The sequence below is a fragment of the Lemur catta genome, chromosome 1 (genome assembly GCF_020740605.2).
Source record: "Lemur catta isolate mLemCat1 chromosome 1, mLemCat1.pri, whole genome shotgun sequence".
In the NCBI taxonomy this organism is placed as follows: Eukaryota; Metazoa; Chordata; class Mammalia; order Primates; family Lemuridae; genus Lemur; species Lemur catta.
This window is the reverse complement of record NC_059128.1, coordinates 30,954,144-30,969,039: the sequence shown is the minus strand read 5'-3', so window position 1 is coordinate 30,969,039 and position 14,896 is coordinate 30,954,144. Positions and strand designations below refer to the sequence as shown.

The window sequence follows — 14,896 nt, the reverse complement described above, 5'->3', positions numbered from 1 at the left end:
TCTGGTTGCACATGCATCTAACTTTACCTGAGGTCTAGTGGGCCATAGCCAGCTAGGGGCTGACTTAGCATTCTTTACTATGACAAAGTACAACCTAGGCCCCCTTTACCTGATGGGCTTCTGCAAAGTTCCCCCGGAGGATGCAGGATGCCAGCAGTGACTCAGGTGGGGAGAACATCATGGGGATAAGTGAACTTTGAGGCTGGGGCTGCAACCGGCTGTCCAGTTCCTTGCAACCAGATGCAGCGCTCAGACTTCCCTCTGTTGGGACATAAGAATGTAGAGTGCCAGAGAAGCAACAGAAATTGAGGAAACACTATAGTGCTGCCACCTTCCACCAAAATACTTCTTTCCTTAAGGTCTTTCTCTAAAAGGTCTGTAAGTGGATCTTGATTTTTCCTCAAATGAAGAGCAAAATTATGCTATCATCTTTGAATACAAGAAGGGGTACCAAGCACCTTTCTTGGGTATTCACTTCTATTTAATACTTTTCTCTGTTGATGGGCAACTCAAGTGAAAGTGAAACAGCCCTTTCCCTTTTCCCAGCTGAAATCTGTTTGGCCATCTGCAGAACCAACCTTCTTGAACACAGGCATGAACTGCTTAGTCCTGGTTTTTACACCATGGTGTACGGCAACTCTATATCAGGGCAAAGCTGCTTGAAGTTGGCAGCTGGGTGGGACCTGCATACCTGAAGTACTTGTGCTCAGCTCACTACTTGTACTTTCCAGCGATGGGTTACAACCTCTGTCCCGGCCATCTAGAGGTATTAGGAAGAAGAAAGAAAATCAACCAACTCCATACAGTGTAGGACATGTGAAGTCAGCTTGAAAGCCAAGATCTGGGTAGAGTGAGAGGACAATGGGTAACTACTACACCTGCTGTTCCTGTACAGCAAAACGCAAGCTCCTACACACCAAAGGCGAAGGGCAGGCTTAATATGGCCCCAAGGCTCACTTGGGCAGTAGCCTATACCAGTGGTTCCCAACCTGTGCTTCTAGGGGTCAGTGACCACCACCTGCTCCCTAAGCACTGGCAGTATTCTGAAAAAAATAAAAGCCCAACTATTATGATCAGGAAGTAGTAGGGTACAAAGGAGGGTCAGAATATTTTCTGACATAGAAAAAGGTGTCCTCATATTTGAAAAGGTGGAGAACCAAACTATAAGACCTTTCTAGCCAAAGGCGAGGATATTCAAAGCCATGAAGGAAAAGCTTCTTCTTAATACCAGCTTTCCTGAAGTGCTAGGGCTTTCAAGCAGAGAGGCTCAATGTTCCTTAGTGTGGTCATTCGAGGGCCATATCAGCCCCAACCTTGTTCACTGTTTGGGCTGCCCTTTAGAAGGAACATGCCACTGTAGGAAAGAGATGATGGGTTGCTCACTCTTGGGCTAGATGGGTCAAATGGATGCAAACTTTGCTTTTTAACCCAAACCAATTAATTAGTTTAAGGGCCTTAGCAACTCAGCCTTTTAGTTTTTCTAGGTTTCTCTCATGGCATCCTCTACCTTACGCAGTACACTCACCTTTCTGTTGCCACTCATTCTTCTGAGCTTGGTTTAAGAACCTACTAATTCATGAAATAAATCTGTTTCCCTGAGTATTGTAGGCCACGATGATGTCCCCTTCTAAGAGATTTCTTCTGTTTTCAGGCAGGGACTCAGGTCAGTTTAAGTTTTTCATGTATGCTGTCTACGCAGGTAAATCATAAATTCTTTGTAGGCAAAAGCCTGGTTTATGCCTCATCCACCTCCCTCAAGATACCTAGTATTGTTTAGCACATAGGAGACCCTCATGAATTTCTTGTTAATTATTTAAAAGATTAGCACCAAAAGCCATAATGGAATTTAATTATCTGATACTCCTGTTTTATGTGCCCGCATTAAACTCCTCTAAGAAAAACCTATACACAGAGTCAAAAGACAAAATATGGAAAAAATTATAGCACATAATGACAAAATAATTTCCTTAATGTCTAAAGAGCTTTCTATAATTCAGTAAGAAAGAGAACCCAATAGAAAAATGGACATTAGACATGATTAGGCAGTTTATAGAAAAATGTAAATGGCCAATAAATATATACAGACATTTAATTTCAAACTTAAAAAAATTACTATTAAAGCAATGATGCATCATTATTATATTAATTATATTGAAGATTTTCAAAAATTTGATACTACTCATTGTTGATGAGTATATGTACAAATAGGCAATCATGTATAGCTGGTAGAAATATAAATTGATCCACCTTCTTTAAGGCAATTGGATAATATCTGTCTATATTTTATATCCACATGTCTTTGACCTAGCAATTCTATGGCTAGGAGCTTATCCTACTCAGACAAGTATGCACAGACATGTATAAGGTTGTTTATTGTAGCATTATTTATTAATATAATAGTAAAAAACTGGAAACAAATGTCCATGAACAGGGTATATATGACAATGGAATACTAAGCAGCCTTTAAAATAACTGAAAGAAGTTTGTTCTCAATATATAGTATGACGTGTGTATATATAAAAGGCTATATATGTTTACATTGCATGGAAAATTTCTGGAAGGATATATAAGAAACAATTAACAAGGGTTAGCTTGGGTGAGTCGGACTAGGATAATCTTACAACGCATTGTTTTGACCATGTGCTTTATCTTTTTTTTCTTTTTTTGAGACAGAGTCTCACTCTGTTGCCCTGGCTAGAGTGCTGTGGCATCAGCCTAGCTCACAGCAACCTCAAACTCCTGGGCTCAAGCAATCCTCCTGCCTCAGCCTCCTGAGTAGCTGGGACTACAGGCATGCGCCACCATGCCCGGCTAATTTTTCTACATATTTTTAGTTGTCCAGATAATTTCTTTCTATTTTTAGTAGAGACGGGGTCTCGCTCTTGCTCAGGCTGGTCTCAAACTCCTGAGCTCAAACGATCCACCCGCCTCGGCTTCCCAGAGTGCTAGGATTACAGGCGTGAGCCACCGCGCTCGGCCCATGTGCTCTATCTTAAAGACTATCAGACAAGTGGCAATATACCATTTGCCTTGTGCATGAAAGCAAGGTATAGGGAGAGAGCTTTTCAGATTACCTGCCCGGCTCCTTCTTGTCCGATGACCTCGGCGGAGACTGGAGTGCCGTGTGGCGGTAGGTCGGTATTTTCGGGAAGGTTGCTCTTCTGAAACAGCAAACCCAATGAGACATACAGAAGAGTGACCAACTTTGATTTGACCCACTTCTTAGGGTAACAGGTAGGGGAAGGTTTGCACTGGGCTCTGAGACGTGGAGCAATACTCCAGTGTTCTGACACTGGTTGCTATGGTGATGTGCCCTGAGTTATGGTGTGGCTCCCATGCACTCCTAGCTCTCTTCCACATCTCTGGGCTTTTTCACCCTCCCTGCCTTCTGGACCCACCAATTCTGCTCCCTCCTCTCACCTGAGCCCTGGTTGCTTGTTACCACCTTGTATCTCCACTGGGCCTCAGAGAGAACCTTGGAAAACCGGTGCAGGCGGCCCTGCAGTCCATCTCTGCTTCCTGAGCAGCTCTGGCCTTCTGGAAGCTTTGGCTTTTCAGGGGGGCTGTGGCTGCTGATCTCATCCAGTTGCTCTTGGAGAAGCCTGAGGAAGGCCCCTATTGCAAATTCATCAGCCAGGAATGCACTGATACCACTAGTAAAGTGCTTTAGGTCCAAAAAGCTGTGCCCATGAGGCCCTGGGTAACTGTCTTTTGGCTCTGCCTTCAGACAGCTTGGCATGGTATAAGCAAGGTTCCTGGGGACTCCTAGGGAAGCCCGTTCTGACTTTTGCTCAGGTTGTGCTATGTGCTGAGGGCTCTCTGATGGGGACCTCAAACCCAAGGGGCCCTTCCCCTCAATGTCATCATCGTCAGCATAGTCCTCAGGCAAGTGAGGCTCTGGGTGAAGATCAGCAGAGGTGATGAGAAGCAATGAGAAGATGTTTTCTAGAAGTTCCAGGCACAAAGAGTCGGGAATACTGCACAGATACTGTTGACACCTGGCCAGGTAAGTTGAGAAGAGATTTGCAGCACCTATAGAACCATGTATAAGTGAAGAGGCCAGATAAAGAGAAGAAAAGATAGGGAATGCAAACATTAGAAACATTACTTGCCAGAGTCAAACATCTCACACCTTGAGCTCATTTATTTATTTTTTCGTCAGATGAATAAGAGAGACTACTCGGCATGTCTCCTCATGACTTGCACAAAGAATTTGCTACTTTAACTAAAAGTATAGCTTACTGAACACTCATTATTTTGTTTCTTTTTAATATTACATCATTCCTGGTTCCTGACAAGTACTCCATATTTCAGTTCCAGGAATGAAGGCAGTATAGAAGCAGATTCCTTACTTCTCAATTCTATTTTCACTTAGTCTTACACTAAAGTTGACCACAGGCTATCTAGAGTTCTTAAGAAATAGTCTATAGCCAAAAAATGACTATGCTCAGAGGTGAAGGTCTATTCCAAAGCTAGGAGAGAGTGATAATTAGTCATAGAAGCCAAGTTAAGGAATTATAAGTTATTAAGAAAAATCAGAGAGGGTAGGACATTAGGTTGGTATTTTTCATACTATAGGCTGTGACCCATGAAATCGATTTAGAGGGCTGCATTTAAAAAAATGAAATGGAACAGAAAAATAATCAAGAGTGTGCTCCATTTGGAAGAGTAGGTATCGTTTCTTAAAACATTGGTTTCAGTTTATATATATATACAACATATATGTATACACACACATATGTAAAGACACAAATTATATACTAGTTGCAAATTGGAGTGGCATGTGGATTGTAGTTAAAGAAAAGAGATTGGAAAACACTGCACTAGATGATCAGAGTCCATTACAATTTAGGCAGTCACTTGCTTTCTCCGTGTCCCTTTTACTTGATAAATGGATAAAATTATTCCTGGACACCATAAAATCAAGGCCACTCCCCTCCCCAATCTTGGTGGAAGAGGATAACCACAAAAAGCACTCAATGTGATAAGTTGTTAGCAGCTTATGACAGGGATGTGGGGAAACATTGTACCTGGGGAGGAGAGAGAGTCATCCGCTTGCTCCGCAGCTGAGGCCAGGTCTTCAGAGGGGCTATGTTTGCAGTCATGGCACTGGGAGTGCTGGTGTGAGTTCACGCAGAGGGCATAGATGGCATACTTCATGGCACAGAAGCCCTGGTAGAGTGCCAGGTTCTGACACCGGCTAAGGTGCTCAGGGACTGGGGCATCAACTGAATCTGAATTGTAGAGACAAACAGGAAGAAATTGAGAGCTAATTCTTTCAGGCATGGGCTGCAAGTATGTCTGAAGCAAAGAGACACCACGCTTGTAGGTTCTTTTTTTTGTGGAGACAGAGTTTTGGTCTGTCACTCTGGGTAGAGTGCAGTGGCATGATCATAGGTCACTGTAACCTCAAACTCCTGGGCTCAAGTGATCCTCCTGCCTCAGCCTCCTGAGTAGCTGGGACTACAGGTGTGTACCACACCTGGCTAATGTTTCTATTTTTTGTAGAGACAGGGTCTGACGGTTGCTCAGGCTGGTCTCGAACTCCTGACCTCAAGCAATCCTTCTGCCTCGGCTTCCCAGAGTGCTAGGATTACACGTATGAGCCACCATGCCAGTCCCATGCTTGCAGGTTCTTACCTTCTCTTCTTTCTGTCAGTCTGATCTGTGTCCCTTCTAGGCCTTTCCCTCTAGTTAGTATCAACTTTCAGTCCCCTCCATTTCCTTTTCCCCACTGACCTCCCTTCTACATAGCCCATGACTGCTATGTGGCATTATTGCCCAGGGCCAGGACTTGCAAGCACCTGAGAGTGTCTCCCTGAATGCTTCTCTTGCCTCACCCTAGTCTTGGCCCTATTATTGCCCCTCTTTTGCCTTTTCCAAGTTCAAGTTCCAAGTGTGTCCCAGTGGGTTGCTGGGATTATTAATAGATTTAAAATACCGTACTTCTCTGAAAGGCTTTTGTACAGAGAAGCCAGAGTTCTACTTCCTTTAGGAAATCTGCTAAACAAGCTGCCTGTCTTTCCAGGAAAAAATATGAAATAATAACACTGGTTTTCCAATTAGTATTAGTACTATTAGTAATAGTAGGTCCTTCTGAAAAATCAATCAAAGCCACATCTAGGCTGGGAAATCTCTACTGCCATATGAGAAAGTTTGTGTTTCTCAAAGGCAGGTGTCCCTGGCCTGTGTGGCAGGTTGTGAATATACAATGATATGATTTTTGAGAGCAAAAAGAAAGAGCTTCTTCCATAATGTATACATGTATCAAAATATCACATTGTATCCTATAAATATACACAATTATTATTTGTTAAGTAAAAATGAGATTAAAAACAAAAGAAAGAGCTTCCTAATGGAGTCTTGAATTTAAGCAAAGATCCAAGGCTAAAACAAGGCTTTGTTATTGTTTCAAGCAAATCTTTCTTCTAAACCTCTTGATCTGTTCCATGGCATATGAAGCAGATATAGGAGGGAAGGAAGGCACAAAATATGATCTGAGAAAATTTAGGAAGCATGAAGGGACTCATCAAGAATTTGTATAAAAACTGGCAGTGACAATGCTGTGTATTCAGAGGGAAGTTCCTAATTTTCATTGGAATGAGGGTATACTAGTGGTTCCCGAGATGGTTCTACAAGGACCGTGCGCTTGGGATTTCCTACAGCTCACCAGAAAAGGGGAGGAATGCCCCTCCCTATATCCCATGATCTGATTAGGACAAACGGTGCTAATTTAGAGGACACCTGCCGGACCACCCTCTAGATAAATCTCAGAAATAACCTCTAGATAAATCTTATGCTGCAATAAGTATGTGCAAGATTGTCCTAAGAGGGAATCCTGGTCAAATCATTCCATTACCAACTCACCATGTTCTTGCTGGAGGTCCTTGGCTGGTACCTTCTGTAAGAGCTTGAGAACATCTTCCTCCCTGAGGGCTGGAAGGTTTGTAAGGTGATGGAGAGTATAGAGTACTGAGTGGCTGTCTCCACCATGTAAATGACACAAGAGATCTCTCTTTGGTATGGGGTTGCTGAAAGGGAAAGTCAAGAGGATGAAAGGGAGGCAGTTTGTATACTTGCCCCGATGAAAGACCAATCTCCATTCCCTCTTGTTCTTCCTCTCCGGCCTACAACACCACAGGTTTCACTTCCCTAAACTCTAAATTTTAGTTGTTCTGGGATAGAGAATGACATTTATTTACCCTTGGGGATGTACATGTATCTAATCAGCTCTACTAGTCTAGAGAGGACCTAGAAAGGGCCTTTCTGGTCGGTAGCATCTAGAAAGGTTAGATTGAATTTCCTAACTTCTACACTCTTTCTAGCTTCAAACTGACACAAGCTTCCCTGGCTGTACTTGGAGTAAGGGCCCCTTGCTATTTCCTCCTCTGCCCACTCTACTTCAGGAAGTGCTGGTGAGGTGGATGAGGAACAAGATAGGAATCCAGATCTAGGCTAAGTTACCAGGGAAATGCAGGGCCTCACACACACACAGTTCAATAAACATTTGTTGAATAAAAATGTGATACAGGATAACATATAACTAAGAATGTGGATAACATTTACTAGCTGTGTATGACTTTGGGTAAGTTAGTTACCACCTCTGGACTTCAGTTGGCCCACCTTTAAAATGAGGATAATATTGGTATCTACCTCATAGGATTATTGTTAAGCTTAAGTGAAATTATCCATGTAAAGAGCTTAGAGTAGTGCCTGGCATATAGTAAGTGCTCAGGAAATGAGAGCTATTGTTCTTTTTACTATCGTCATCCTAAAACTACCCTCTAGTTATGACCTGATGGCCATGGGGAAGATAATCATTACTTATGTTTCCTTCCTTTTTAATAGTTGGAACAGTTATTAGTGGCAGGTCAACATTTCAACCCAAAATATTTATATGGAAGACATCTTGAAATGGCCACACACATGGAACACAGGGTCAAGTGTGCCCAATGGTGGGAAGGGGGCTGACTGCACAGGGCCATACCTGCTCTGCTGAACACACCACTCTAGGACCTCCAGGTGAGCCCACAACCCATCACAGGCATCCCTGAGGAGCTCGTCACAGCCTTGGTCCTACGTTGATATGGGAGAAGAAAGAGATGCTAACTCAGGCACCTGGGGTCAGAGATTGTAATCAACTTCAGGACCCTGCATTCTGCATAAGCCCAAAGCCTCATGGCAATCACTTCTAGAGCAGCCTGGGGAGCAGAGTGAGATTACCTGGGTCCTGTGCAGTGTCTGGAGCAGCTTCTTGGCTGACTCTAGGCTCTGGCAGTGTGTCCAGCCCAGGAGCACGAGCAGGCGACTAAGAGGCCTGAATTCTCTGTCTAGCAGGCAGCTGAGACTTGGGAAGTCTTCCTCTTTCAACAGTGTTAGTGCTGTTACCTGTAAGCCAAAAAAAAGCTGCTATAGTAGCTGGGTAGACTAGAAAGAATGCATTCTAGCTTACTGCTTATTAAGAAAAGAAATTAGCCTGGGCTAACCCCATCTCTATAAAATATAGAAAAATTAGCCAGGTGTTTATGAAAACACTAGACTGCAAGTTCCTTGAAGGCAGGGACTGAATTATCTTGTAACCGCAGCTCCTAGCACCGTACTTGGCACACAGGATGAGATTGATAAATATCTGTGGAATTAAGCTGAAGCTCAGTTGCAGTCTGGAAGGAAAAGTTTAGAGTAATTAAATTCCCTTGTCAGCTAGGCAACTTATTGCTGCCACTGTTTTTTCTTTCTCATACCCTCCAGAAAGTACACAAACCCAGCATTTTAGTTTCTGCCAAAAGACCAACATAAAATGACTGCAACTATAAATATGAATGGTACTGATTCTCAGAGCCTCCTTTCCTCTGGGACTGTCTGATGGACAGAACCAAATGAATTGCCACTAATTAGACTGGTTTGTGTTGGATAAATGGGAGAGAAAGAAGGAATGAAAAAGCCTGGGGAGAATCCCTGGGTCCTTCTGTGGTGGAGAATAATTAAGCTTGACTTACCAGGACCTGCTCAAGGAAGTGCTTGCTGTTGCTCAGGCAGTAGAAATAGGCCACTTTCCAAGCCTGGGCTGGGTCAGGATTGGAGAAGAGGGCTAGCATTGCCCGCTCAGGATCTAGATGATCTGGTGAGACTGAACATCAAGCCAGACAGGGTTATTGGGAAACCAAGACTTCTTCTTTTCTAAGATAGAGCCCGTTTGAAAAACCAACTGATACGAGAGTCGACACTCTGAAGCCAGGTTTTCCATAGTTTATCTTAAAGAGTATTTATTTCTCTCAGTTGCTTCTGAAAAGCTCTTTCCTGCCATTGCTATTATTTTATTTTTTGCCCCCATTATTTCTGTCTTACACAGAAAATCTGTACTTTTACCAAAGAACATCTTACCCATCTTTGCTTAGCCTCTCCTGTTAGATGTCCTGAGCAACATGGAAGGCACCAGTCTAGAGGACTTCAGAGAGGCTGGGCATATTGGATTTAAAAAACACAAGGAAAAGCAGCAAAGGGAACATACCTTTTCCCGAGGTTGTGGCCCTGGGTAGCTTTTCTGTGATCTTCTCTGCATAGGTATGGCCATACAGGGACACCAGGCCCCGCCCGGCCTTGTGCAGCAGGCAGCCCAGCACCTGCTCCTCCTGCAGGGGACTCCCCTCAGTCCTGCAGGCCTCCAGGAGTTCCTCACACAGGAGACGCAACTCAGTTCCAAGAGGCTCAGCAGGGCAATGCAAGGTCCGCAGGGCTCCGTAGATGGCATTGACTACCCCAGGGGGCCCTGAGTCAGGGCCCTGCAAAGTTTGCAGTGCCTTTCGAATCAGATCCACCAATGCATTCTGCAGAGACTGGTGACAGAGACCAGCGCAATCATCCTCCCCAAGCAGGAGCTCCAGCAGAGCCTGCGCTGGCTGGGGAGTCTGCCTCAGAAAATCCCAGAGCACAGAGATAGCTTCAGAGCTGAGTCGTGGAGTCCAGCTCTCCCTCCTCTGATTTCCGTCAGGCACAGGGCCAACTGTGCCTTGTGCTAAGGTCTCATACAGCTCCTAAATAGAGGATGAAGAGAGGGACAGGTGCTGGGCATGTGCAGAATGTTACCATTTGTATGCTTTGATGCTTTCTTCTTTTTCAGCCTATACATATATAAAATAGTAGAAGTAGCAAACACTTCTGTAGCAGTTACTATATGCTAGACACTGTTCTAGGCTCTATACACAGAAAAATCAAATCAATCCTTACAACAACCTTAAGAGGAAGACACTATTATCCCTATTTTACAAATGAGGAGATTTAGGCTAAGGAAGATTAACTCAATTGCTCAGTGTCTCCCTGATCAAGCTAGTACCACCCCACTACCTCTAAAATGTGTACTGGTGATCTAAATCAAGGACTGCAAAATCATAGACCAGCTAGGTAAGAAATTATGCCCTTCTAAAGGCATTTAAATTCAATTTTTAAAAGAACATTACGGCCAGGCGTGGTGGCTCATGCCTGTAATTCTAGCACTCTGGGAGGCCGAGGCGGGTGGATCGTTTGAGTTCAGGAGTTCGAGACCAGCCTGAGCAAGAGTGAGACCTCGTCTCTACTAAAAATAGAAAGAAATTATATGGACAACTAAAAACATATACAGAAAAAATTAGCAGGGCATGGTAGCGCATGCCTGTAGTCCCAGCTACTCAGGAGGCCGAGGTGGGAGAATTGCTTGAGGCCAGGAGTTCAAGATCAGCCTGAGGAAGAGCAAGACCCTGTCTCTACTAAATATAGAAAAAATTAGCCAGGCATGGTGGCATGTGCCTGTAGTCTCAGCTACAGGTGGCTAAGGCAAGAAAATCACCTGAGCCCAGAAGTTTGAGGTTGCAGTGAGTTATGATGACACCACTGCACTCTATCCAGGGTGACAGAGCAAGACTCTGTCTCAAAAAAAAAAAAGGAAAAAACAACATTACACATCAGTTTTTAGCCCCTGATCTAAATCTTAGCCATGCTTTAAGGTATAGTCTATTCAATATCCTTCCAGGAAACCTTACCCAATACTTCCAACCCACACAACTTAAATGTACTTAAAGTTAGTATCATATGGTTTAGAATGTAATTGTATTATGTGTGTATTAGTCCTTCCTCCCTAAGCCCTTAGAAGCAAGAATCTCTATAGCCTATCCTCTGTTTGCGGGGTGAGGGTAAAGGGAGGAAAGCGGGTGGGGAAGTAGGTTATTTCCCACCCCTAAACACCATGAGTATAGATGGTGCTCAGGGATGCCTCTTCATTAACTTTCTCAGAGATGGATCACAAGACCATGAGTCCATGATCTAATACAAGTGACTTAAATCCTACTGTAAACATATCTTTAGTTAAATGGTGGCAGGGTCATTAAGAAAATAAGTATTGAACCTCAGAGCATACCTTAAGCACTTCAGTAGTAACTGATATATGCAATATATATATAGTTAAGAATTAGTTTGAATCTGCCCCCAGAAGGTTATTGTGAGGATTAACTCTAACACATTGAGTGTACCTGTTATAGAAAAGATATTTAACAAATATTATTTCCTTTTTCCCTTTATATTCCCTATCATCTACTGGTAAAATACTCAAACAACTTAGTTTAAATCTAAGTTATATATTCCTTCTACCTGAAATGAGAAAAATCTTTAATCCCCAGCTATACTTAGTACTTCTGGACAACTCACCTGAAGAATTCTAAAATCAGATGTTTACCCTAACTCTAAACTCTCCTCAGAGGAGCCTCTACCTTCCCTTGCCTGAGAACAAAGTACAGCCAGCATCTTGGAGACCTGTCTCTGCTGGGTCCCTGGAAGATGAGCTTGTTGAGTTAACTGCAACCCTGGTCCTCTCTCACCTTGAGTATGTTCTCTGGAATGTCACCAGGGAGGTCTTCTGACAATAAAAGCAACTCAAGCTTTCTCCGGGAAATAGCTGGGAGTAACTTCTAAAAGAGAAGGAATGATAGAGATTAGGTATATGCTTTAATTAAAAAATTATAAGTAAATATTTCTCTCCCGTTAGTCTTATTTTTGCTATTTCTCTAAGATAATGTACTTTTAACCACTAAATTCCTGGATGTTTTCAGATACTTTTCTTTATAAACAAAAACAGCTAAACTTGGACATACACCCCTCTGAAAAACTAATACTTAAAGCCCACACTGATCAGCTTCAAACTCCAAAGTTTGTTCATTTCCTGTGACCCTTCTTTTTGTCACTGGAGTTCTTTCCCCAAGAGTCTTCCTTGCTGTGTCCAAAACACCCAGTTAAGGGTAAGCCTGGGAGAGTATGGCCCACGTGATCCTCTTTTGGTCCAAACCCTTGTTTTTGATATTCACTATCCTTTGCATATCAGTGGGAGAAGCAAAGTAAGGGGGTAGGGATCTAATGTATGGTAAACACCTATTATATACAAGGTACTGTGTGCTGTATTTTATTTTTTATCTCATTTAATTTCCAAATCAAACAAACCTGTGGTACATAGTTATATATTTTCAAAAAGAATCTTTATAAGAGGTGAAATGGTTAGGAAGCATTTTCTAATTATTGCAAACAAAAAGGAAAACGTGATCCCAATGTTTGTTAATGAGACGTGCCATCAGAGAGGTCTAATGTATAAACAGAAAGCCTTTGACTCTTCCTGCACCTGCTTGTTTCACAATAACTTCCCTTCATGTGGTCCCTAAAACCCAAATTAGAGTCTCCCTTTCTCCAGACAAATAAAAATAAGATTAGAGTCTGGGACTAATCCTGACAAATACTACTTAATCAGTGACATTTGTAAATCAGGCCTCTGTTTAAAGCTTCCCAAGGATGAGTTTTATTGGAAAACAAGAAGCAACTGCAGGATTTTGTGTGTCTGTGTGTGTGTGAGAGAGAGCGAGCGAGAGAGGAGGATTTAGAACACAGGATCATACTACCTCCATTCATGTACCATTCATCACATCACAGGTTAAATATGAGTTAATAACTCTTGGCCCAAAATCTCATTTCTTCTTGCCATGCCCTTCCATAATATGTGCACCAATGCCATGTGAATGCTTGTATAATGTCTATGATTGGAAGTTGGTGGAGAAAATTCATGTTGGAAAGCTGAAGATCAGTGTTTCTATTGAGGACTAAGAAGAAAGAATAGGTGTCTAAGACAGCAAGCTGGTTAAGACTTTATGACTTCATCTAGAATCCCAAAGACTGATTAGCTTATATTTATTTTACCAGTGAAATTACTGTAAGCATATGCAGGGTTACAAATAACTAACATTCTTAAAACAGGCAAGAATTTGCTCAATGTTTTTAATCATAGAGTTTTCTTTTTTAAAAAAAATTTTTAAAAATTAAAACATTTTAATTATTATGGGTACATAATAACTGTATATCTTTATAGGGTACATGTGATGTTTTGATACAGGCCTACAATGTGAATTCATCAAATCAGGGTAATTGGGGTATCCATCACCTCAGACATTTATCATTTCTTTGTGTTAGGAACATTCCAATTCTACTCTTCTAGTTATTTTAAAGTATACCCTAACTTATTATTTATTATATGAGACATTTTGTTGTACCATCAAATATTGTTCATTCTAACTATATAACTATATTTTGCACCCATTAACCATCCCCTTTTTATCCCCCTGTCCCCGCTACCCTTCCCAGACTCTGGTTACTCTGTCTCCATGAGATCAATTGTTTTTAATATTTAGCTCCCATATATGAGTGAGAACACGTGGGATTTGTCCTTCAGTAAGCACAGGTTTTCTTACTATAAAAGTAAGGCATGTTCGATGCAGAAAAATTAGGATATACAAATGAGCAAACTAAAAACACATATATATTATATATATACATACACATATATGTATATATATATTTATCTCACATCACATCTTCTTACTCCAGGAGAACTATTATTAATACTAAGGCCATTCAGACCATTTTCTACACACATCTTTATGCACATGTACCAAATGTACTTTTTTTCTAAACTGCTTTTTTCCTACAGAGTAGAGCATGAGCATCCTTTCATATCACTGAAAATTCATTTAGTACATGATTTTGAATAGTGGCACAGTATTTTACATATAGATATACTTCCATTTATTAACCAGTCCTGTATTGTGGACACGGGAGTTGTTTCCAGTTTCCCTCTAATAGAAGCAGCATAAAAATGAACATGTAAATCTTTGTACACATACTTGTACATGTAGTGATAAATCACTGCAAGATAAAGAGGCAAAAGGGAAAAGAGAATGAAGTGAATGAAGGAAATAGAATCACTGTTTTCACCTAAGAGTTAAAAAGGAAGCTTTTAGCAGAAGATGAAAGGCAGCCAGCAAATCCCTAGAAAATGAACACACCTCCAGGATAATGACTGACTTTGTAAAACTACTCCAAGAGTGCATCTGAAGTCTTGGTACTTATTTAAAGTTTTAAAAGTCTCTGAGGAACTAAAATATTCCCACAACTTTTTAAATAAGTCACTGGAGCTTTAAAGACTAAATGGTCTGTGAAGCTGGGAAAAACAAGAACAACTCTTAGTCTGTGCTAAAGAGCCAGGGAAGTGAAATCTATCACCTGACATGGTTGAGTAACTGTCTAGAAAATAAACGACCAACAGGCATGAACAGGCATGAAGTAAGCTGAGGGGAAAGTTCATTGGGTTTGACAAATTCCATGTTTATACTAGAGAGATCCTTAATCAGTAACAAGAGTTCTTTTCTTTTTCTCTTCAAAGATACTATTTTAACTATGGTATTATTAACACTATTTTAGCTCAGGTTTTTTCTTTTGAATCTGAAACCATAGCCAACTCTTAATTATCCTGGGTTTCCTTATTTTTCAACCTTGCTTCTCTTTCTTCCCCCTCCTGCTAGTCTTTTTGTCATTTTTTCATTGCTAGGTAATTGGC

The 14,896-nt window shown here is 41.6% G+C and overlaps 1 protein-coding gene across 2 annotated transcripts in view; it reads right to left on the bottom strand.

The window, feature by feature from the left end:
- Positions 1 to 14,896, bottom strand: part of ZFYVE26 (zinc finger FYVE-type containing 26) — a 63,118-nt gene that overhangs the window by 44,572 nt on the left and 3,650 nt on the right. For both annotated transcript variants that reach the window (XM_045565224.1, XM_045565232.1), the window contains exons 4-14: positions 11,844 to 11,933; positions 9,509 to 10,031; positions 8,997 to 9,127; positions 8,224 to 8,388; positions 7,988 to 8,076; positions 6,868 to 7,031; positions 5,031 to 5,234; positions 3,421 to 4,032; positions 3,075 to 3,161; positions 692 to 760; positions 110 to 261 (exon numbers count right to left, since the gene is read on the bottom strand). In XM_045565224.1, coding sequence (XP_045421180.1) covers positions 110 to 261; positions 692 to 760; positions 3,075 to 3,161; positions 3,421 to 4,032; positions 5,031 to 5,234; positions 6,868 to 7,031; positions 7,988 to 8,076; positions 8,224 to 8,388; positions 8,997 to 9,127; positions 9,509 to 10,031; positions 11,844 to 11,933 — 2,286 coding nt within the window. The remainder of the gene's footprint in view (positions 1 to 109; positions 262 to 691; positions 761 to 3,074; positions 3,162 to 3,420; positions 4,033 to 5,030; positions 5,235 to 6,867; positions 7,032 to 7,987; positions 8,077 to 8,223; positions 8,389 to 8,996; positions 9,128 to 9,508; positions 10,032 to 11,843; positions 11,934 to 14,896) is intronic.